The 26,039-nt window shown below is 39.0% G+C and overlaps 1 protein-coding gene across 1 annotated transcript in view; it reads left to right on the forward strand.

Moving 5' to 3' along the window:
- MAP3K4 (mitogen-activated protein kinase kinase kinase 4) overlaps nucleotides 1-26,039 on the forward strand; it is a 207,067-nt gene that overhangs the window by 83,316 nt on the left and 97,712 nt on the right. Inside the window, exon 5 of the mRNA XM_065401448.1 lies at nucleotides 18,456-18,646. Coding sequence (XP_065257520.1) covers nucleotides 18,456-18,646 — 191 coding nt within the window. The remainder of the gene's footprint in view (nucleotides 1-18,455; nucleotides 18,647-26,039) is intronic.

A 26,039-nucleotide genomic window follows, 5' to 3' on the forward strand; every position in this document is an offset into this window, starting at 1 on the left:
AAATAGTTTGTTAAAAACGAAAGTTCTGCAGCCTTTTCTAAAGATGGACAAAACTCCAATTTCACCTGATCCCCTCTGGAAGTTTGTTCTACAGCCAGATACTCTCAAATGAAAAGGTTTTGTCCCTCAGCTGCATATGCTTTGTCCTGGACTTCATGATCTACATTGTCTCAGAAGAGTACATCTTCCTTGGCAATTCATAGATTGAATAGAACATTCTTGTGGGGGAGAAAATACCAAAGAAGCCCACCATAGTAGCTTTAACTTCAAAAGGGGGAACTACACAAAAAAGAGAGAGCTAGTTAAATGAAAAATAAAAGGAACAGTCACAGGAGTGAAATGTCTGCAGTCTGCATGGAAACTTAAAAAACACCATTCTAGAGGCTCAAGTTAAATGTATGCCCCCAAATAAAAAATATAGTGAGAGGACTAAAAAAAATGTCACTATGTATAAACAATAGAGTAAAAGAGGTGGTTGGAGGCAAAAAGGCATCCTTAAAAATTTGGAAGTTTCAAATCCTATTGAGGAAAGGAGTATAAACTCTGGCAAGTCAATTGTAAAAGTATATTTAGGCAGGCCAAAAAAGAATTTTGAAGAACAGCTAGCAAAAAACTCAAAAACTAACAGCAAAATATTTTACATCAGAAGCAGGAAGCTTGCCAAATAGGCAGTGTGGCCACTGGACAATCGAGGTGCTAAAGGAGCACTCAAGGAAGACAAAGCCATTGTGGAGAAGCTACATTAATTCTTTGCATCGATCTTCACTGCAGAGGATGTGAGGGAGATTCCCACAGCCATTCTTTTTAGATGGTAGAAGGGGTTTTAGAACGTAGAAGCCATTCCCTGAGCCTTTCTTTTTAGGTGACAAATCTGAGGAACTGTCCCAGATTGAGGTGTCAATAGAGGAGGTTTTGGAACAAACTAATAAATTAAACAGTAATAAGTCATTAGAACCAGATGGTATTCACCCAAGAGTTCTGAAGGAACTCCAATATGAAATTGCAGAACTATTAACTCTGGCATATAACCTATTACTTATGTCAGCCTCTGTACCAGATGACTGGAGGATAGTTAATGTAACGCCAGTTTTTAAAAAGGATCCAGAGGTGATCCTGACAATTACAGGCTGCTAAGCCTAACTTCAGTACCAGGCAAATTCGTTGAAACTATAGTAAAGAACAGAATTATCAGAGAGCTAAATGAATACAATGTGTTGAGGAAGAGTCAACATGGCTTGTGTCAGAGGCAATCATGCCTCACCAATCTATTAGAATTTTTTTGAGGATGTCAGCAAACATGTGGACAAGGGTGATCCAATGGACATGGTGTGCTTTGACTTTCAGAAAGCCTTTGGCAAAGTCCCTCATCAAAGGCTCTTAAGCAAAGTAAGCAGTCATGAGATAAGAGGAAAGATTCTCTCCTGGATCAGTAACTAGTTAAAAGACAGGAAGCAAAGGATAGGAATAAATGGTCAGTTTTCCCAGTGGAGAAGGTGAATAGCAGTGTCCCCCAAGAATATGTACTGGGATCTGTGCTGTTCAACATATTCATAAATGATCTGTAAAAGGGGACAAACAATGACCTGACAGTTTGCAGACAATGAAAAATTACTTACGATATTTAAGTCCAAGGCAGACTGTGAAAAGTTACAAAGGTGGGTGACTGAGCAACAAAATTGCAGATGAAATTCAGTGTTGATAAATGCTAAGTAATGCACATTGGAAAGCATAATCCCAACTATACATACAAAATAATGGGGTCTAAATTAGCTTTTACCACTCAAGAAAGAGATCTTGAAGTCATCATGGATAGTTCTCTGAAAACATCTGGTCAGTGTGCAGTGACAGCTTTTTTTTTTTTTTTTTTTTTTTGTCTAATAGAATATTAAGAACCATTAGGAAAAGGATTGACAAGAAGAAAATATCATATAAATCCCTGGAACACCCACACCTTTACTACTGTGTGCAGTTCTGTTCCCCCCCCCCCAATCTCAAAAAAGATATATTAGAATTGAAAAAAGTACACAGAAGGACAACAAAAATGATTAGGGGTATGGAACAGCTTCCATATGAGGAGAGATTAAAAAGACTAGGTCTCTTCAGCTTAGAAAAAAGACTACTGGGGTGGGAGGATATGATAGAGGCTTATAAAATCATGAATGGTGTGGAAAAAGTGAATATGGAGGTGTTATTTACCCCTTCACATAACGCAAGAACCATGGGTCCACTGGCTGAAATTAATAGGCATCAGGTTTAAAACAAACAAAAGTACTTCTTCACATAATTCACAGTCAGTCTGTGGAACTCATTGCTGGGGATGTTATGAAGACCAGAAGTATAACTGGGCTCGAAAAAGAATTAGATAAGTTTCTGGAGGGTAGGTCCATCAGTGGCTATTAGGCAAGATGGTCAGGAATACAACCCCATGCTCTGGGTTTCCCAAAGCCTTTGACTGCCAGATGGTGGGAGTGGACGATACTGGATGGATCACTCAATAATTGCCCTGTTCTGTTCATTCCCTCTGAAGCATCTGGCATTGGTCATTGTTGGAAGACAGAAAACTGGGCTAGATGGACAATTAATCTGACCCAGTATGGCCATTCTTATGTTCTTCTTATGTTATGTTCCTATGAACTTTGGTGTCTAAAGTAGATGGGGCTTGGTCTGTTAAATGCTTTGAAGGTTAGGGCTGAGGCCTTAAACTGACATTGGAACTGCACTGAGAGCAAGTGGAGGGACAGGAGCACAGACATGATGTGTTCGTGGCAGCCTGAACCACATAGGGAAGTGGGCAGCTGCATTTTGAACCTGTTTGTTGTTTTCACATTCAGTTTCTGATACAGTGAATTACATTAATCCAGTCTAAAAATAGGTGCATGGATTATTGTGGCCAGGCTTTCATGAGGGAGCAAGGGGTGGAGCTGGAGATGAAAGAAGGCATTTTTAGACACTGATGCTACCTGATCATCCAAGCTTAATGAGGAGTCAAAGAGAATCCTAAAGCTTTGCACCAATTTGATGAATGGGGGTTGTATGCCTTCAAAGGTGGATGAGGGAGATGATGTGCTGACTAGTTTTCAAAGCATTTCCTTCTGCAAACTAGCATCATTTCAGTCTTGCCTGGGTTGAATTTGAGTCAGGTAGTGTTGATCCAAGAGCTGATCTCTTGAAAAAAGTGGCTGTGGTGGCATGAGTAGAGAATTAGATATATGGTTCTATTGGAAGCTAAGTCCATGATGTCTCTTTAGCTCTCCTAGTCTCATGTAACTATCAAAGAGAAGCAGAGATAGTAGGGATCCGTGAGGGACCCTACAGGTGAGGGCCTTCAAGGAAAAGTTACCCGTCACCACTCTCTGGGTTCTGCTGAAAGGAACGATTGGAGCCATTGTAATGCTCTGTCACCTATTCCTGCTGTGTCATGTAAATGGGTTAGCAGTACCTTGTGATCCTCAGTTTTTAATACAGTAGAGAGGTCCACTGTTACGCGTATGGAGATCTTGCCTGTATCCATGGCCATGTGGAGGTTGTCCTTGCTACTAGAGCTGTCTCTGTGCTATGCTCTCTGAAGCATCTAGGAATTGGCTGATGTCGCATGTTGTAGAAGGTTGGTGATTCCTGCTTTCTCAATTACTTTGCCCAGAATAGGAGACTGGAGACAGGATGGTAGTTGGAGATGTCTCCTTGATTGAGTGATGGCTTTTTGAGGATTGGGCAGGTTATTGTCTCTTTACCAGTGGGCATAATACTTCACTGTCTTTCACTGCCCAGGAGGCACATGGATCTGTTTCACAGGTTCTAATATTCTTCATGGCTTCTTGAGTTTCTGCAAGTGTTATGGGACTGAACTCTGTCATGGGAAGTGAGATGGTTAATGCAGTCTGGTCAGTGTCCAAGGTCTTGGTTGATTAGTTGGTTTACTGTGCAGAATAGCTCTGTCTGCTGTGATTCTGCTGCATTGATGGCAGAAAAGTAGAAGACACTTTCTGCCTCCTTTACTACATTAGCGTAATTCTGTAAGAATTGTTTGTGCTGATGGTGGATGTACCTCTTGCAAGATATTCTGAGCCATGCTTCAATGACTGCCATGCTTCAGCAGCCCTCTTCTCTGTGCTCCAGGACAAACATTGCTTCAGGTGGCTTTACAGCTTTATTGTTCCAACCCCTCTTCTCCTCACAGGGACAGAGTAGTGATTAGAAGATCTTCCAGTCCTAGAAACCTGGAGCATCACAGCACTCAGTCCTGCAGCCCTATTTCTTCCCTTCAACTCAACTCAGTAGCGAGCTTTCTATGCTGAAGTTGGGGCATACCATGGTTCTCAGTGCTCCAGTTCTCACTAGCTCTTGTGAGGAAAGATGAGTAGGGGACGTTTCTCTCAGGCACTTATTCCAAAACATGAGATTTCAGTTGTCAGTCCCCCTTGTCCCTCCCTGCCCGCCTTAAATTAGGCGGCACGCGAGCTGATTTTTAGTGGCACTCTGCTGCCAGCCGGGGTCCCTGATGCCAGCCTGGATGGATGGAAACCTGGGCCGGCAGCGGGTTGAGCAGGGCCAGTGGCCGGGACCCTGCCTGGCAGGGGCCGGCGGAGGGAACCCCAGACTGGCAGCGGCTGAACGGCTCAGCCCGCTGCCGGTCTGGGGTTCAGTCTGCCGCCCCCGCTGCTGGTCTGGGGTTCCGTCCGCTGGCCCCTGTAAATGTAAAATGTATTACTGGTATGTGAAATCATTTATTTACTGTAATTTAAGAAGACTTGGCACACCACTTCTCAAAGGTTGCCGACCCCGATCTAATCTATCAAAAGTATTTTTTTTCATACCAAATATTGAGTGTATTGCTGCCATTTCATAAAATTCCAGCTTCTAAAAAAAATGAGTTAAAGATTTGTTCGTTGCTTTTTACCGAAGGTCTCCAGTGAGTTTTGTTCTTTTTTCCTTGAGATATTTTTATATTGTTCTCTCAATGCTGCTTCTATACCGAGGTCTCTATTGTCCACTTTTTGTGCTGCAGCTGCAGACAGTTTTGATGCTCATGAATGTGGCAGTTTTGAAGAAAAATGTAATCTTTTGAGGGGGTGGGATGGAGAGGAGGGAACCCTAGTTTAATTTCAGGAATTTTTCAGGATATTGTTTATCTAATGGAATTTGTAGCTTCTTTCAGATCTAGGAATTTTAAAGGATGATTAGTATATTTTAATCTAAGGCTGCTACATAGTGATATAAATATTACTTAAAATCATCATTGCTTTGGAATCTTCAGCAAGCAGCAGGACACTCATTTTCTCTGCAACTCCTTTCTTGTAATTAATATAATTGTATATCTTGCAGGGATATTTATTTGGTATAGGTTTTTTAGTGGTTTTAATAATTAGTTAAAATCTATTATTATAGACACCACATGATCATATGTCTTAGCTTATTGAATACTCAAAGTATTAAAGCAGAACTAACAACATATTTTCCCCTATCGTTAAAATTGGGTTGAATCACAGTTACAGACCATTGGATTTGTAAACCTGGTGTCCATACTTTTGAGGCAGGGCACTTGGTAAATCAGTGGAGGACATAGACCATGTAGCTTTCTGTATGGAAAGGGCAGAGTGCATTAGGATGTATTCAGAAAAAAGCCCTTCATTTGTCTGTTTTGTGTAATATTTTTGAAACTTCAAGAAGCTATTTACAACAGCAGTCTGTGGAATGCACATCTTGGTGACTGTTTTAGTGGATGGTTACTCTAGTTACTGTAGTATAGTCCGCTAGAGTACAGTCACCAGATTAAAATTTATTATTCGGCACCTAAAGTTTAACCACTCTGTTACTGTGATTGCTTGCAGGCTTTTGTGCCACTTAGGAGGAGATGTACATTGCTACAAGTTGGCAAGCATTGGCTGACAAACCGATGAAGTGGGCTGTAGCCCACGAAAGCTTATGCTCCAATAAATTTGTTAGTCTCTAAGGTGCCACAAGTACTCCTGTTCTTTTTGCTGATACAGACTAACACGGCTGCTACTCTGAAACCTGATCTAATGTACATGCTAAATGTTTACCTTGTTATAATTTCTGTTTTTGTGAAACACCATTTAAGTAGGATACTAGTTTTTCTCTTTAAATAGCTTATACTATTGTATATTTCTTAAGTAAGATAAATATTGTCAGCCACTTGTTTCTGTAGTGTTTTTCCTACCAACAAGAAGAAAATCTTTCACAGAAATCGTTAACTTAATGTTTTGTTCAGAGATTTTCTTTTACAGTTTGAGTGAGTATATGAAAACAGGAACATCTTACTCTGCAGATCCTTACTTAGTTCCAGTTGTAGGGCCACCTATGCTACCCCTTTTCAACTATCCTAAGCAACCACAGCTTAGTCTTTGCCCAAATCCAAGACGATTATCTGTTGGCTGAAGAATACACAAAATGTAACAACAGAAAGGACTTGACTTGAGAATTTGAGAGGATAGAGAGGAAAAAACAAAACAACAACAAAAAACAGACTCAGTGGAAGCTTAGCTGTAAGGAGGGGTTAGTGACATTTTAATGAGACTACAAAATTGAAGTGGTAATCATTTGAACGGTGGAAAACAGAAGGTGAAATTACAGCTGTTTTAACCCTTGTGTAGTGCCTTCAGAGCAGTAATATGTTGAAAAGAAGACCGTTATGGAGTCAACAAATACAGTGATTAAGGGAGGGAGAACTGTGGGAAATTAGTGTGAAAGCGAATATGTTGAATAAGTGCAAGGCCAGATATTGCACAGCATCCATTAGAAATTTTTTAAAATAAACAAAATCAAAGATTTAGCCAACTAAGGAGATAAAGGGTGTGATAAAATGGACGGCTACTAAAGAGGCTAAATGTACCGGTGGCAGCCTTACAGAAAAAAAATTGATGCCAAATGTTACTTAGGAGGAAAGTAGGGAGTACATAGCTTTCACACCTATTTCAATTTATACAGTACCTGCCTTCAGCTTTTATGGACAATTTTTCTTATCAATTTTACTCTAGAGAGTAGTTCAGATTTGGGATTGGGATGCATAGATCAAGAGCATTGCTAAAGTTTCAGGAGGGTTTGAAAAAAATGGGACTTTCCCCCTCTTTAAATGTCACAATAAATAACCCATGACTTTTCCAGCAAATAAATAGAATATGATGTCAAGGTATATTCTAGCCACCAAGGCAGAACACAATATTTCTCAAAAGCTACATAACTGCATCCGATGAAGTGGGCTGTAGCCCACGAAAGCTTATGCTCGAATAAATTTGTTAGTCTCTAAGGTGCCACAAGTACTCCTGTTCTTTTTGCGGATACAGACTAACACGGCTGCTACTCTGAAATAACTCACATAGATCTTCTGTGATTCCAAAGCCTTTTATCTGTTCAAAAAAGCATCTTTTAGTCTACACAAAGGCCTGAATTCCCTAATACCATCATAGGTGAGTTATAGAATTTTCCACTAGCTTCATTAATGCCCCAGTCTCAGCTTTTGTCATATTAAAGTTTTTACGATGCAGCTGCCACTCTTCTTCCAATGGAAATGGCTATTGGATTGCCCTGAATGGAGATACGGTGCTTTAATCTAATTACCATTTAAAATTAAGAAAAGAAAATCAGACTGTTTTATAAAAGATGATTTTTACCTTCCTCCATTAGATTGATGATCCACTTTTGGTTCATCAGTCGTGAATTTTCTTAGTAGGAAGTAACAGAAGCGTGTAGTGTCTCACTGATACATTTTCAAGAGTCAGTTCCCATAGTTTTCATACGGGCGGTGGAACAGGAGCCCTATGAGGCGAGTATTTTGTTTTTTAATGAGAAGGAAGAAAATCTTTTGTAAAGATAAACTTTAAAAAGGAACATCCCTTCATTAAAATTCCCATTTAAATATGGGCTGGAAATAATTAGAGAGGAGAAGTACAAGGGAGGCATACTGCATTTGCCATAATATCTAAATAAGATTTTAACTTTATCATCAGTGTTTCTACCTATATTTGTCCCCCAAAAATATATGAAATCAAGACATTGAAAATATTTGACTTTTTTCAGTAATAATGAATTATGAAATTATATGCTAGATCCCTTAACTTCTCAGGTGAAGTTAATGAAATTAATAGGTAGCAGGTTTAAAACAAACACAAGAAAGTAGTTTTTCATACAACGCACTGTCAACCTCTGGAACTCCTTGCCAGAGGGTGTTGTGAAGGCCAATACTATAACGAGGTTCAAAAGGGAGCTAGCTAGATTCATGGAAGATAGGTCCATCAATGGGTATTAGCCAGGATGGGCAGGAATGGTGTCCCTAGCCTCTGTTTGCCAGAAGCTGGGATTGGGTGACAGGGCATGGATCACTTGATGATAACCTGTCTGTTCATTACCTTTGGGGCATCTGCCATTGGCCACTGTCAGAGGACAGGATACTGGGTTTGATGGACCTTTGATCTGACCCAGTATGGCCGTTCTTATGTAGTATGTGATCACTGTGTTAGACTTCCTGTCAAACTTTCTTGACACTTGAATCCCTTACTGTGAAACCTTAATTTTCTTTTAAAGTAGATTTTTCTAAAGAAAAGAGATAGTTAAAATAAAAAAGGAGCTTAACTTTGTAGGATTTTGACCTTCTGGTGATTTTAAGAAAGAAAGAAAGAGAAAGAAAACAGCACATCTAAATACCATTATCTGTGTAACTGGTTGGGGAGACTGAACCACAATGGTCTGTAGTACAAATCTTAGGAAAACTAGGAGGGAGGGGGAGTGTGTGTGTGTGTGCGCGCGCGTGCGCGCCAGGAACTATGGATCTTTGAGGCATGCTAGAGGAGGACATCTGTTTTCAGCACCAACTTTGGAAGTGGGATTGCCATATTTGTCTAACCCCCCACCCTCCCAAATGTTGTGCCTACAGTGTTATAAACACTTTTTTCTCACCCCCTGGGCTGGGATGGCAAGAGGAAACAGGATGGAGATGGGACACAGAATGTTTAAAAATTATGCTGCTGCCATATGGTAGTGACTTCACTGCCATGAGTAGCCTGAAGGGAGAGGGGAGGATCCAGCCTTTAATGATACATTGTTCTCCTGCCATTGGAGTAGATAGCAGAACTAAGGAAGGCAGTCTCATTCAGCAAGGCATAACAGATATGACATTGCAACAATTGATGTAATGCTCTGGAGGATATAGCTGTCGTCCTTAAGCAACCATAATGCAATTAAATAAGAGTTGTGGTATGTGAGCGGAGGATAAGGAGAAAGGATATTTATCTAGTAGTGAGTTAAGGGGAGATATGCACAGGAATAGGGTTCATGTTCACACAAACTTTAGTTAAAATTTTACCCCAGTGGAGTGAGTGGAATGTGATGGGGGGCGGGATACTTCAGATCCTTGGAGTGAGGATATAATCACGTTTTCTTTTTCTGGGACTCTTATTTTAATCATACACAGTTTTAAATTCTGTGAAATTAACATGTTGAATGCCTTTTCCTCTCATGGAACAATTACTAGTTCATTTCTTTAGACACCTTTTATTTTTTCATGGCAATCCTCATTGAAGTGTAAGTATATTTTGCACTCCATATAATTGCTTCACATCTTGACCCTCTCATGGTAGGAGAGAGCATTGTTCCATTCTTCCTCATTAACCCAACAGATGGTGACTTTAAAAAAATGTTTGGGTTTTTTTTTCTTTTTTTCTTTTTTTTCTTTCAGATGTGTATAAAGTAAGCACTTGCTCTCCTATCTGTTTCTATTAGGTCTCAGTCAGATTTTGAGGTATGCTTTAATACTTTATAAAGTTGGACAACAAAAACTCGAAACAACTGAGAAAGCTGTATCATTTTGTTGTCCAACTTTAATTTATCTACTCAGTATTCTTTCTCCCTGCATCTCTCTGGAAATGACATTAAAATTAATCTTTGCATGTTTTATTTTTGATAGCGTTTTAGTGTCAATTAGTTACTCAGATCATTCTTTTGTCTTTTCTGATGAGAACGCAGTTAGAGGAGGTTCAGAGAAATAGTAGTGTGGGTACCAGAGATGATAGTTATATTAAATGGATTAATCTTAACACTGTGTGATGTGTTTTTTTTTCACTTCTAGTGTGACTAAGTCTATTATAAATTATTATTTCATATTACTGGTTGGTGGCAGTATAGTATGCTCTTATCCTTCTCTAGCAAATAGGTCAGTCTTGAAAAAACATTGTCACTCAAAACAGTTGAATTTTCGGAAGTAGGAAAATACCTGTATATTTTCCTAGTGATTATAGGAGTCTCTTTACATATAATATAGATTGTGGAAATCAGTGTCCTACAATGTGAAACTCTTTTCTGTTCTAGAATAAAATTTACTTGCATTTTTTCCCCCGCAGCCTCCCTTTCCTTGTTAGATGAGGGGGCATTTGGCACCCAATCCGCTAAACACTTACACACTTGAGTTACTTTACCCACATGAGTAGTCCTATTGAGCTGATAAGTTATAATTTTTTCATTATATTGCTTTCTTGAATACACTGTAATGCCTTGTGACAAATGGAATTTTTGCACATTTTATCAAATGGACTGTGTACCAAACAGTGAAATTGCTGTTTCAAATTTATTGATAGTGTAAAAATGAAATTTTAGTTAGTAATCACATTATATATAACTGTAAATGATATTTTATGGACTTGTGTTTTGGTTGAAGCACACAAGTATCGCATCATTATAATTAAGTCTAGTCTAATATTGTTTAGGCTAGTCCAAATCCAACAGTAAATGTATAGTGAGTGATGGCATTGCTGCAATAAACATTTGGATGAAATGATTGTAGATGTAGAGCCATGGTGGAGCAAATTTTAAATAATGATTAAAAGACTTTTTGAAAAATAATTGATGTAAATAAGATTGAGGCTTAAATTATTTGATAATTTGTGCTGTTGCAATTGTAGATGTATAACGAATAGACTATTTTATAAACAACCTAGTATTTCAGTGCGATTACTTGTAGGATGTTTTATTTGAATTTTTCAAAATTGCTGTAGACAAAAACCCAAATGTTAAACTATAGCCCTAATGCTGCACTTAAACGGTCTGGCATGATATTCTTATCGATAAACTAGGCAAATACAATTTAGATGAAGCTACTATAAGGTGGGTGCATAACTGGCTGGATAACCGTCCTCAGAGAGTTGTTATTAATGGTTCCCAATCCTGCTGGAAAGGCATAACAAGTGGGGTTCCGCAGGGATCTGTTTTGAGATCGGCTCTGTTCAATATCTTCATTAACGACTTAAGATATTGGCATAGAAAGTACGCTTATTAAGTTTGCAGATGATACCAAACTGGGAGGGATTGCAACTGCTTTGGAGGACAGGGTCATAATTCAAAATGATCTGGACAAATTGGAGAAATGGTCTGAGGTAAACAGGATGAAGTTTAATAAAGACAAATGCAAAGTGCTCCACTTAGGAAGGAACAATCAGTTTCACACATACAGAATGGGAAGAGCCTGTCTAGGAAGGAGTACGGCAGAAAGGGATCTAGGGGTTATAGTGGACCACAAGCTAAATATGAGTCAACAGTGTGATGCTGTTGCAAAAAAAGCAAATGTGCTTCTGGGATGTATTAACAGGTGTGTTGTGAGCAAGACACGAGAAGTCATTCTTCCGCTCTACTCTGCGCTGGTTAGGCCTCAACTGGAGTATTGTGTCCAGTTCTGGGCACCGCATTTCAAGAAAGATGTGGAGAAATTGGAGAGGGTCCAGAGAAGAGCAACAAGAATGATTAAAGGTCTAGAGAACATGACCTATGAAGGAAGGCTGAAAGAATTGGGTTTGTTTAGTTTGGAAAAGAGAAGACTGAGAGGGGACATGATAGCAGTTTTCAGGTATCTAAAAGGGTGTCATAAGAAGGAGGGAGAAAACTTGTTCACCTTAGCCTCTAAGGATAGAACAAGAAGCAATGGGCTTAAACTGCAGCAAGGGAGGTTTAGGTTGGACATTAGGAAAAAGTTCCTAACTGTCAGGGTGGTTAAACACTGGAATAAATTGCCTAGGGAGGTTGTGGAATCTCCATCTCTGGAGATATTTAAGAGTAGGTTAGATAAATGTCTATCAGGGATGGTCTAGACAGTATTTGGTCCTGCCATGAGGGCAGGGGACTGGACTCGATGACCTCTCGAGGTCTCTTCCAGTCCTAGAATCTATGAATCTAAGTAAGCTTACTCGCAGGAATAATTCCATTGACTTCATTGGGATTATTTGTATTTAAAGGTAAGCATGTGCATAAATGTTTGCAGTTTCAAAGGCTAAAAATATAATTAAACTTTTCTTAGCGGCATATACTCCTTGTCACTTCAAAACCAAATTGCTTCTGTATTAACAATGAAATGTTGTTTAGATTTGTTTTGGTAGGTTAGCAAAGTTATTTTGAACTTTTTTAATACACAAAGGGAAAAAAAATAGCCTGAAGTTAGTCTCCTTAGCATATATTTAGGCACTGAAGGGTGGGATTTTTCAAAAGCATTAATTGATTTAGGTGCATGAGTCCTACTGATTTCAAACTGCCGATTCTGATGGAAGGATATAGATTGTAGGGACATAGCCTAATTGAAGCTTTCTTGACTTGTGGTAGTTCAATGTAAGTTACAGATATAGCATGGTCTGTTTGCAGATGGATTTTATGGTTTGAGTTTTTGTGGTGTTCTTGCAGTAAGGGTTTTAAAGAAGCCCTGAACTGTTTTTTTTTCAGCATAGATGATCATTTTAAGTATGAAATTTGTTAGTAGAAAAAAATCTCTATGTAAAATCTAAAATTCTCCTAATAATTAGGATTCTAATAGAGAAGTATAAAACATCCACTTCAGCAATTTAAGACTTTAAAATGGGAAGAAAGTAGGGAACTAGCAATGTTACTAAAATATATACACCTCTACCCAGATATAACGCTGTCTTCGGGAGCCAAAAAATCTTACCGCGTTATAGGTGAAACCACATTATATCAAACTTGCTTTGATCCACCGGAGTGCACAGCCCCCCCCCCCCCACCCCCCCGGAGCGCTGCTTTACTGCGTTATATCTGAATTCGTGTTATGTGGGTCGCATTATATCGGGGTAGAAGTGTATTTAAATAAAAATCATTTATATTTTAAAAATGATTTAATTTTTTATCATTTTTGTCCACCTTGTGTAGGACTTGATTTTAAAAAGCAGTCTCTTTTTTTGCATCTGCAAATAGTTGTGCCCTTAAGTATTAGTAATTGTCAAACTTGCTGGTGCAGAGTAGGCACATTGACATCTATTTGTGCCAAAATAGTCTGCATTGAGGCCAACCTGAAAATCAGGCCCTTAATTGTTTGTTATAGGTGTATTCCAATACTGCCACAAGATTGGTGTCTCCTCTCTTTAAAATTATATTTTGATTTCACCTTCATATTTAGATTGCTTTGTGATTTATGCAGTATTGAGCGTCTATCATCATACGAAAATGTTCTGATCTGTTGAATTTCATGTTTGTCTGTTTGCTAGCCATGCTATTCAGTGTTAGGAGTCGTGCTTATTTTCAAACCTATTTCTGCAGAATTTGCATGTTGATGTTGAAATAAATGGTCTTATTTCTGTTTTTATCGTAGAACATATACATGAAAGCATATTAATATTGTCATTATGATAGTACTCAGAGGTCCCAGTTATAAGAGAGACAGCATGCTGCTAGCTGTATACAAATATAAGAGACAATCATTGCCTCAAACTGCTTATTTTAAAGGCAAGACATAGAGGAGTCAGGGTATATGGATAAAACAGCGAAGCCTAGTGATCAGAAGGAATGGTAGGCATATAACAACAATTACAGCCAACTAAAATACATTCAAAGAAAGTTAAGGTTGCAAAGTCAAGCTCTCAGAAGTTAGGTAATGCCAGAATTAAGGTTCCCTGTGCAACCTTCATTTGGTCTCCTTGTGTGTATAAATTGATATTCTTATTATATGCTCACTTAGTGTTTTTTCCCTACAGGAGCCCTGCATCATTCAATGAATAGATAGTTATTCAATTTCTATTTATTTTCAGAAACGTATCATGAGAAATTTCAACCTGAACACTTAATATGTATATTTTTTATACCTTTTTAAAGACAAGATTACAGATTTGGTAGATTAAGGTAATAGTATTGATGTAATATACTTCTGCTTCTGTAAGGCATTTTTGTTGGTACCGCATCATAAAACAAAACAAAACAAAACTAGAAAGATATAAAATTAACATAGCACAGATTAACTGGATTAAAAGTGTTTCTAGTGGAGTCCCGCGGGGATCCTTTCTTGGCGCTACACTATTTAACATTTTAAATAATGACCTGGAAGAAAACATAAGATCATCACCGATAAAGTTAGCAGATGACACACAAATTGTGGGAGTTGTAAATAATGAAGGCAGGTCACTGATTCAGAGGGATCTGGATGATTTGATAAACTGGGTTTTAATGTGGCTAAATGTATACATCTAGGAACAAAGACTGTAGAGCATACTTACATGAATGGGGACTCTATCTTGGGAAGCAGTGACCCTGAAAATGATTTGGGGTGGAGGAGATGGATAATCAGCTGAACATGAGCCCTGTTCTATAGATATTGATCTCAAAGGCACAAAGAGTTAAAGGTGTTTAGTGTTGGACAGTGAGAGAGTTTATAAACAGTGATAGACAGGTTTGGGGTTATTTTTAAACAGAGCCCTTCGTTACTTGACAAACACCCAAAAGCATTCATACAAATTGAAAGTTTATTAGTTAAACACAAGAAAGAACAAGAAATTAAAATAAGCATTTGTATTGAAACTGTAGTTGATTAATTATGCAAAATGGACAGCGAAACTCTATCAAAGTCTCTTGGAATCAAAATACCAGTCTCTTATTTTCTGAACAACCTTTCTTTATTGAAAAGGAAAAGGTTAATTTTACTCACTGTCCTGATGTGAAGGGCAGTCACTTATCCCGTTCATAAACAGATGCAAGTTGGACGAGAGGGTAGAAAAGATGGGTAAAATATGGCTTTGGGTGATGTTTTTTGGAACATTGTACTACTAGGTAGTTACGAGTGGATGCTTTGGCAGGCAAGCCGACCATGACACCAGCTGCTTTAACCCTGGTTAATTACAATCTAGTCAGGGCTGTCATCTGGTTGGAGCTTACTCTTTAGACAAGGCAGGTTTGAATGATAGCAGTATAGGTGACTTCAGGATTCGATGAAAAGCCAAGAGAGTGAGACAGGCTAGAAGGAAAGGAATAGTGGAACAGAAAATAAAACAAGGGAAGGGGAATGCAATACAGGATCTTGTGTGCCTTTGCAGTGCTGCTTATTAGGTATCCCCATTGGTGGCCTAAGGACTGGATGTCATGATAATGTGATGACTTTCAGTGCTCCCAGGTGAAAACAAAGTTCCTTAAACAGGAGCAAGACAATCCTTCTTCTCAGAAAGAAAGTCCTTTAGATGAGTCAAGATGAGCGAGAAGAGTTGCAGTGCTGGCAGGTATGGGGATGAGCTAGGGGAAGATGAGATGAGACAAGGTGAGCTGGGATGCAAGTTGGGACAGGAGATGAGGGGGAGAGCTGAACTGAATGGATCTTTTTTCTAAGTCTCTCTTTAAGAAACCCCAAAAGGGAAAAAAGTGGTCAGCATAGTTCAGCCCCTCATTATTTTGTCCACCAACTAGGCGTAATATCCATCACACCAATTTTGGTCTATTAACTTCTGGTTCCACATCTTCTGTTTTTACCAAGCATGATTTGAACAGTCCTTAGATTATATCCATGTGGCCTTTTTGGTTTAGAGCAGTGGTTCTCAAACCTTTTTTTTTTTTTTTTTTTCATGGACCACTTGAAAATTGCTGAGGGTCTCGGCGGACCACTTAATGATCTTTCCAAATGTTGTTTGTACCGTTAGCTAACGATTGTAAAGCGCTTTAGATAAAAGCGCTATATAAAAAAACCTTCATAATAATAAACGTTTTTTGTTCTACAAATAAAAGCACACAACTCAGATTTTAATATCCGTAGTCTTACCTTTCTAATGCGATGGATGTACCTTCTCTCCCCCGCCACAGCAGCCCCCGAGCTGGGGCTGGGAAGGAGGGGAGGGTGGCGTCTCTTCCCTGCCACGGCAGCCTCCGAGCTCTGGCTGGGAAGGAGGGGGGGGTCTTTCCCCTGCCACGGCAGCCCCCGAGCTGGGGCTGGGAAGGGGGGGGTCTCTCCCCACTGGGGCAGCCCCCGAGCTGGGGCTGGGAAGGGGGGGGGTCTCTCCCCACTGGGGCAGCCCCCGAGCTGGGGCTGGGAAGGGGGGGGGTCTCTCCCCACTGGGGCGGCCCCCGAGCTGGGGCTGGGAAGGGGGGGGTCTCTCCCCCTCTTTCTCTGGCCACTGCATCCTTGCAAGTCCCAAATTCCCCCCACCCCCTCTTCTCACCCCACTTCCCCCTCCCACCTTTTCCCCCTGAGGCCACCACCTCACCTTACATGTGCGTCTTCTCCAGGGTCCAGGCACCTAATTAGTGGCCCTTCTTTCTTTCGTGTGCAGCTGCCCAGGCACGCACCTTAGAGGGAACTATCCGCGGACCACAGTTTGAGAACCTCTGTTTTTAGACTAATCCAACATTTGCGCTTGTTATTACATTCAGTGTTGTAAACACTGGACCTATTTTCCCTGGTTATTGTAACATCTTATGAACATTCATATATATATATATATATATATATATATATATATTTTTTTTTTACATTTGAGCTTATAATAAGGGTACACTTTGTAGACCCAGTAGTCACAACAGCTCACAGTACAACACTGGGGCCAATAGGGCTAATGAATCCTTGGGATGCATAAACAGGTATCTTGAGTAAGTGTAGAGAGGTTATTTTACCTCTATATTTGGCACAGGTGTGACCTCTTCTGGAATACTGTGTCTGGTAGTGATGCCCACAATTCAAGAAGGGTGTTGATACATTGGAGAGGGTTCAGAGAAGAGTCACGAGAATGACAGAAGGATTAGAAAACATGCCTTACAGTGATAGACTCAAGGAGGAGCTCAATCTATTTAGCTTAACAGTGAGAAAATTAAGGGGTGAATTGAGTAGTTTGTAAGTACCTGTGTGGGGAACAGATATTTAATAATGGGCTCTTCAGTCTAGCAGAGAAAGGCATAATGTGATTCAATGGGCATAAGTGGAAGCTAGGCAAATTCAGACTGGAAATAAGGTGTGAATTTTTAAAGGTGAAAATTAACCAGTGGAACAGCTTACCAAGGGTTGTGGGGGATTCTCCATCACTGACCATTTTAAAATCAAGATTGGAAATTTGGCAAAATTACAAGCAACTGAAGATGGGGTATTTTATAATCAGAAGTGTCAGGCACCATTAACTATAGGCAGTGTTACTTGCTTCATCTATTGTAATATTTATATTATGGAAGCCCCCAAAGGCCCCAGTTGGGATTGGGACCCCATTGTGCTGTGCACTAGACAGACGTGGGCCATGATCCAGCAAACATGCATGTATTTAATTTACTACCGTAAGTAGTTCCATTGAAATCGATAGGGCCGCTCACAGAGGTAAAGCTAAGCATATGTCTAAGAGTTTACAGGATTGGAGTTAGAGAAAAGACAACTCCTTCTGTCAGGAGCTTGTGCTTGTCGTCTTAATTCATTTTAATGTGTTTGTGTGTGTGTGTATGTGTATAGTATGTGTATGCATGTAATACTTCAAAAGAGCTGGGAAGATTTGTATAATATATAAAGCTATCCCTAACAATCAAGGTAGACTTTAAAAAACAAAACAAAAAACTGTTAACAAGCAAAATAAAACCTATGAGGGGGGGTTACTATTTTCATACTACAAGCAGGAAACAAGAGATTGGGCCAAGAAGAAACTTATTTTATATTGAAATTGATGGAATAGGCACTGAACTTCCCTCTCCCTGATGTGAGAGTACTGGACAGAGTGGAGTGCTTCCCTTGATGGACTTAGGCAATGCCTATGAGAGGGAGTGGAGATCAAAGTGTAGTGGAGGACTGGAGTTGGACAATGACCAATTTAACTCTGGTAGTGTTCAGTAGTTAGGTACATTTTTTGAGCCTTGCTTAAAATTATCCATCCCTTATTTGACTTTTGGTTTCCCACAATTTTTTTCTTACACACACATATTTTAAAATGCCTAGTTCTCTTACCTGTATAGTAGGCCTATATGGTAACTTTTGTTATTTCCATTAAAAGTTTTCTTATTTACATGTATGACAAGTACTACATATACACTGCACACAGGATGGTAACAAAACTGCATTAGTGGGCGGTGAAAGCAAACTTGTGTTTATCAGCAAACTTGCTGGTAAAAAGAGTTGTTACATGGGAGTGGCAGGAAAGTACAGATGTGGGGAGGTGACATATTAGTGGGTTGGCTTTCTAAAGTAATTAGCTAATTTTTTTTAACTCCATATTCTGACTTTCTTTTCCCTTGTTCAGACCAGAGTGCAAGTCAGAAGATGTTGCTTGCAAAATTTCTGAATCTGAACCTGAGGAATTATCAGATGAAGCCAGTGCTGACATTTTCTATGGGACCTCTCCTCCTAGCACACCCCGACAGATGAAACGTATGTCAACAAAGCACCAGAAAAATAACGTTGGGAAACCTACTAGCCGCTCCACTTTGAAAGGTGTGTGACTTTTTAAAAAAAAAAAACACTTTTATTTAAAAGTAGTAGTAGTATATATATTTTTTGTAACCATTCAGTAGTCACTTCTTACTATGAACTTTCATAGGTCCTTTGTATAGAGAAATATAAATTTGCATGTACATTGGGCAATAAATCATAGCAGCCATTGTATCTTCCCAATTGCAGTTCAGTTTCAGACAGACTTGTTTACCTTCTGGTGGTCAGCAATCAAAAAAGCAGTTTTTGAAAATTGTACAGACCATTTAGTTTTGTTAATTTTTTATTCTATTAAGAAACTATAGATACTGGCTAACCACACTAGTAAGTGTACATACAGGTACATACATAGGAAAATACACTGGGAAGCAGACAAGCATTTTGAGCAAAATTATTCAGCTTATTATACAGTGTCAGTGAATGATGCACAGCATTTTTACTGTGCATGGTATAATGCAATTTCAGGCAGAGACTAACAACCAGTTTCTTTGCTATTTTTTGTGTTCTGTTAGTCCCCCCCCCCCTTACTGTAACCTCAATTTTACAAGTAGACTTGGTGTTTCAACATATTTGCCAGGAGGGGATTGCACAGAGAAAGATGGGTTCAGAATCATGGAGGTTCCCATGGTATTGTTGATTATTAGGAAATGCTGGTCACTTTGTCCAAGTTTTCTCAGTGAACTTAACTGTTCTCTTCTTACCAGTGTGCATAGAGCTGTCTGCTGTCTGGCAGCTCTCCAGACCTGGGTTCTAGACCTGCTGGTCCTTAAACTGGCTTGCAGGATCTCACTGAATACCAGTGTGTCACTAACAGAAGTGGCTTTCCTGAAACTGTTCTTATCTACTGTCTCTTTTACTACTATATACTGAGTGATTTTAAGAGAATGGAATCCTATTACCTGGGTTCAGAATAGTAATAATTTTCAAAGTTGTTGCTTGTAATATTAAATTGATAGCATTTTATAATATCAGGCATCCAGACATGCTTTTCTCAATATACTTTGCACTTTTATAGCATCTTCCATTCAAGGATCTCAAAGGTGCTTTACAAACACTCATATCTTTAAAGTGAGAAAATATTAAAGGGACACTCTCCACTCTAGCCAATTTAAGAAATGTAATTAAAAATATTTTCAAATTCTCGAGATTTTGTGGTTTTACAATTACACTGTCGTGTTTCTTTAATTGTTCCCCCTTTTTTGCTGTGTGAAAGATCCACACAAACTGGGAGAAATTGACTCGCTATACAGTGAACTTAACTATATAGGAAGAGCTGTCAAAGACATAGCATAAACAAGCTGATAAAAATAAACATAATGTCCCATAATCATTTATAATATTAGGTAACAACAGATACATAGGTAATGTTATCTGACAACAATAGGTAAACATTTTCATCCAGAAGCATGAATTTTTAAGTGGGCGTTCTTTAACTTTGCTCATGTTAAGTATCGTTAGTTGTCAGACTTCTGATAGAAAACCTCATCAGAACACATGTGGCATCTGCTCTACTGAAAGTGCCACTTTACTTTAAAAAAAAAAAAAAAAAAAAAGTGCTATTCATATTGGTGGCAAAGCTTTGTTAAAGCTGTTTTTTAAAAAATGATTGGTTCATTGTTGTCGTCTTACAGGATATACCTACTGTTTTTTAGAAATAATTTTAGAATTATGTTTGATAAAGTTACAATGGTGGCACAACTGCACCAGCTGAAATTTTGTTTTTAAGGCAGTTTTTTTAGTGTATACATGAAATCTTAATGTTGAATGTATGTTTACTAAAAGGATTGTTTTGCCAGAATATAGAGTAGAAAAAAGGTAAATGCTTTAGCAGAATCAAGGATACACACAGTGTTCATTGAAAAATTCTGGGAGTGGAGCTGTCTAATGCAACTATTCATAATAATGGAGTATTTATACTGAACTTGTTCCAAAAGTTTTGGTTCCTCACTATTTTAGGCATCTTCTGTATAAGGTTATCCTTACAGTGTCATTCCCAAAAGACCTCTTCTTTATAGTAGAACTTAAAAGAAGGCACACTGTACCTGTTATTAGCTGCATAGTCATTTGAGCTGTTAAACTCATTTTACTGGGTTTTAATTGTGCCTTTTTAAACTCTTTTTTCTGAAATATTAAAGCCTGTCTAATTTTGCATGTAGCAATTTATCAATAGCTTTTCTTGCCTTCATGTGATTTTAATACCATGGTAACATAACTTCAGTCTCTGAACTAAGAAAATATAAATCAGAGTAACTGCAGCTGTAATTCATAGCAGTTTTGGTATGTTTAAGGGAATTGAAATACCGAGAGTATATATCAAGAGTTTGTATCTTTGTGAGAGAGAGGAGCATTATATCAATTAAGACTAATTTTCTTTTGTTGGTTAACTTTATCTATGTTGGTAAAGTTCTGCTGATAGATTTCAAGCTGTGTAGGATGAGATCTGTTGTGTGTGTATGGAAGGCAGGGGGATGTCTGGCACATTGTTGGTTCACTGGAATATAATACATTTTTAGTTGTATTCATACTATTTTAAAAATTATTAGGCCTTTTTTTCCTTTTGTATAGAATTTGCAGATAATGTGCTGAGGCAGGGAATCTGAGGCAGTTGATGGAGGGGTGAAAGTCTTCTATCACTAAAGAACTAACTGAAATTACTCTCCTTATTTCTGAACTAAAACAAATGCTTTCTAGTTAGGCTGAGTTTGTATAATATTTGCTTTAAATGAAGCACCAAACAAACTGTTTTTGAAACAGATCATGAAGCATTTTGTTTGGCTGTCTTGAGTTGATTAAATATTACTTTAACATGAAATTACTTCTATCCTGCAGTTAACTGAGAATTAACAAAGCTTTCAGAATAAGGCCAATTATTGGTGTCACCGGTGTTTGTTCATTTAATCTCTCTCTCACTGGATTTCTTACAATCTTGTATTTAGAAGCAAAAAAGATGACATGACAAACTCTACCTGTTTAATTAGTTTCTGGATTCTCACCTGTGATGCACCTTTCTTCCAGCAAATAATGACTGCAATTCAGACTTGTCCATAAGGCTGGGCTGAGAATTGCCCCTTCCACACCCTTGCCAGATTCTGTGCCTCAGGTGGTGCAAAAAGAGTGACAGTTCAGTACTCCTTATTTAGCCACTGAAACCTCATCTCTTGTACTTGATTTGGGGATTGCATCAAGAAAAAATCATCTCATCACTCTCTTCCTCCTCAGGGGTCTAAAATTTCTGGAACTTTGTTTCTCAAATGGGACTGCCCAATGAGCTCATTCTCTCCATTTATTCTCCCCTCCTCCATCGTGATGCAATAGGCCAAATGCAGGGAGCTTGAAGGGCAAGAGAACTCTCAGGAGCTACAGAAAGGGGAGCTCTGCTACAGTTGCTCCCAGGCAGGGACCTTTGCTTACCCAGGGGAATGAGTTTAGAGTCTGGACAGTTTGTTGGAGTCTATGCATTCCCTCACACCTCTTGGGGCTCTTCTGGAGACACCTCCAGAAGATCAGATTAATCCTCTTCAGCTCTTGGAAGTAGCCAGACTGAACCTCCTTCAGTAATCAAGGACTCTTCAGGTCATATCCACATGCCCCTTATTCCTTGCCCCAGACTTGCTTTTCCAAAGGAAAAAATTCCATGGTCCCCGCCCAGGTTTTTAAGGAATAATTGAGTCACTTCGTAAAGAATCTAACATCCTTTAGGACTCTCCTTCTGAATAGGAAAATCTGGGCTCTCCTAGGGATATTGGATGATGAGAACTGGGGCTCATGACTTCTTTGTGAGCTGTGACTCAAAAGAGAAGAAGAAACTGACCTTTTGATGCTTGTCTCTCCCTCACCAAAACAACAAACAGCCCAAGAAAAGACACAGTGCTTTAGAATATTATCTGCTTCCATGAGCTCTAGCTCTCCCCTCAAAAATGAGAACTCTCAAATTTGGACCATGATAACTCAGAGCAAGAGAAACAGGATAGGTTATTTTGCTTCCAGACCTTTTTGAAACCATGTAGAGGAAGTGGGAGCCACCAATGAGATCTTTCGTTCAAAACTGAAGATGTAATTTACCATACCCATTTGTTCCTCCTTTGAACGGATCATTCAAGAATAATAGAAAATACCCAACAAAGGTAGAAGGTTTTGTAGAGAATCTCTGAAACTCATCAGGGTCCTGGAATGCAAAGACCAATTAGTCTAACTTTTGATACCTGGAAAGATACCAGAACAAATTTTCAAATTTTTATTTGTAAGCACCTAGAGGATAAGTAGGAATAGCCAACATGGATTTATCAAGAACAAATCATGCTAAACCAACCTAATTTTCTCTTTGAGAGGGTGATTGGCTTAGTGGATGGTGGGCAGCAGTATATGTGATATCTCTTGATTTTTAGTATGACCTTTGATACAGTCCTATATGACATTCTCATAAGCAAACCAGGGAAATGTGATATAGATGAAATTACTATAAGCTAGGTGCACAAATGGTAGAAAGATCATACTCAAGAAGTTGTTATCCATGGTTCACTGTCAAACTCTGAGGCGGTATCTAGTGGGGTCCTACAGGGGTCGGTCCTGGGTCTGGAGTCTGGTACTAGTCAATATTTTCATTAATGACTTGAATAATGGAGTAGAGAGTATGCTTATAAGACTTGCAGATGACACCAAGCTGGGAGTGCTTGCAAGCACTTTGAAGGCCAGGATTAGAATTCAAAACAACCTTGAGAAATTAGAGAATTTGTGTGAAATCAGAAAGATGAAATTCAGTAAAGACAAGTGCAAAGTTCTGCAATTAGGAAGGAAAATTCAAATGCACAACTACAAAATGGGGAATAACTGGCTAGGTGTTAGTACTGCTGAAAGGTATCTGGGGGGTTATAGTGGATCACAAATTGAACATGAGCCAACAATGTGATGCATTTGCGAAAAAGGCTAATATCATTCTAGGGTGTATTAACAGAAGTGTTGTATGTAAGACACAGGAAGTAATTATCTCACTATTCTCGACACTGGTAAGGTCTCAGCTGGAGTACTGTGTCCAGTTTGGGGAGCCATGCTTCAGGAAAGATATGGAGAAATTGGAGTGTCCAGAGGAAAGCAACAAAAATGATAAATTTAGAAAACCTGACCTATGAGGAAAGGTTAAAAATCTGGTCATATTTACTTTTGAGAAAAGTAGACCAAGAGGGGACTGGATAACAGTCTTCAAATAGATTAAGGACTGTTGTGAAGAGGATGGTGATTAATTGCTCTCCATTATCCATTGAAGGTAGGACAAGAAGTGTAATGAGCTTAATCTTTAGCAAGGGAGATTTAGGTTACATATTAGGAAAAACTTTCTAACTACAAAGATAATTAAACTCTGGAATGGGCTTCCAAGGGAAGTTGTGGAATCCCCAGAATTGGAGATTTTTAAGAACAGGTTGGACAAACACCAGTCTAGGTATGGTCAAGGTATACATTGCCCTGCCTCAGCACAAGGGGCTGGACTTTATGACCACCCAAGAGCACTTCCAGCTCTACATTTCTGTCATTCTTTTTATCCTCCCTAAGGCTGATAGAGCAGTAGTATCCCTGGCAAAAGACATGATGATTCTTGCTGAGGGAGACTTTTTTCTGAAAAGATGCCATGGACAGGAAGATAGCCACTCTTAGAAGGGACTTGGAAGTTTCATCAATGGTTCTTAGTACTTTACTGGCTGCCAGTTGCTTCACTAGAACCACAGTGTTCTGGTATGATGACTTATTCTTGACCTTCTGGACCATGGCTGATTGAGGTCTCTTCCAAAGATAATATCGCTAGCTAATGAGTTTGTGGTGGACTAATGCATGGACTTAGCAGCCACGGCTTTTGCTGTTACCCAACACAGTGGTCAGGTGCCAATTCTGTTTTTAGCCTTGGACAGTAGATTATTATTAAAAATAAATCCTCCCATCCTTAACGAACATACTTATCAGAGCATTATCCCCAGAGACTGTGCAGAAAGTAACATGGAGAAACCCTCTGCCTGGACTGAAAACTGTACGGTTGACAAGTGTAACTGAGGTTATAGTTTGACCTGGAAGACCCTTAACTTATGGTGGTGTGTGAGAGAGGACGAACTCAGCTTGGCTGTCAAAGCAGGGTGAGTCCGTGACACTGGCGCTTAGAAAAAACTTTGTTTACATTTGCAAACTGAGCAAATTGGATGCATGGAGCAACAGCAAACATGAAAACCCATGATGCCATTCTTCCTAGAAGTCCCATTTGTGGGTAGAATTGCACTTTTTAATATTGACCACAGGAGAAAATTACAGAAATTAAACAAATTGTATCTCCTGCAGTTTCAATCTTTCCTCAGTTTTTTTTGCTACATTCCACAATTTTCTGCAAATTCTATCACAGTGTAAACTAATGTTCTACTGCCTAGTTAGCCAAACTGAGCCTTGCAAAAAATCTGTCTCTGACCAAACAATAATAACTGTAAACTCACCTAAATGAGATGTCAAAGCTTAATAGGGGCCATTTAAATGCTAACATTTTTAAACCCGGGCTATCTTTTTCTCTTGTCCTTTAAAATAAAAAACACACATCAACTTCATAGAATCATATCATAGAATATCAGGGTTGGAAGGGACCTCAGGAGGTCATCTAGTCCAACCCCCTACTCAAAGCAGGACTAATCCCCAGATTTTTGCCCCAGATCCCTAAATGGTCCCTTCAAGGATTGAACTCACAACCTTGGGTTTAGTAGGCCAATGCTCAAACCACTGAGCTATCCCTTAACTTGAAATCTAGTCAGTTAAAAAAAAAAAAAGTTAAAAGTAATGCCATGTTCTACATCTGCAATTAGGTTCCCCTGGCCTTTTGTGGTTTTACAATGGCGTTTTTGTTTTTTAAATGTGTTTTCTCTAGCCTGCTGCTGTGAGTCTTGCACAGAAAAAAGGGACAATCGACTGACTATATAGAAGAATCTGTGAAACTGGCTACACACACATGCTGTCAAATGCACAAAGCAAATTGAACAATGAAGAAATAAGCTGCCTGTCTTGAAAGAAATTTTACTAAGGGTCAGGGTCAAAAGGCATCTTTCATGGATTTTTTTAAGTGTTTAATGTTGCACTTCAGAATTATATTCTGCATAGTTGGACAAGGAAAAAGGAAGATATCAGTTGCTGAACAATCTGATCATTAAGTACACGTGCTGGAATTCCTTATAATGGGTGCCTAAAAATAATTCAGTGATACTATAGTAGAATTCAGTGATACTATAGTAAAAAAGATTATTTGTAATTAAGAAACCAGCGTCCACATACTGGACATATAAGAATGTGAATAGACCTCCAGCATAGGGTCTCCTTATTTCTCTTCCTCACTCCCCAAAAAAGGGTAGATGTGGGAGAATGCCGGGGTGTGGGAGCAGAG

Source organism: Emys orbicularis, chromosome 3 (assembly GCF_028017835.1).
Source record: "Emys orbicularis isolate rEmyOrb1 chromosome 3, rEmyOrb1.hap1, whole genome shotgun sequence".
In the NCBI taxonomy this organism is placed as follows: domain Eukaryota; kingdom Metazoa; phylum Chordata; order Testudines; family Emydidae; genus Emys; species Emys orbicularis.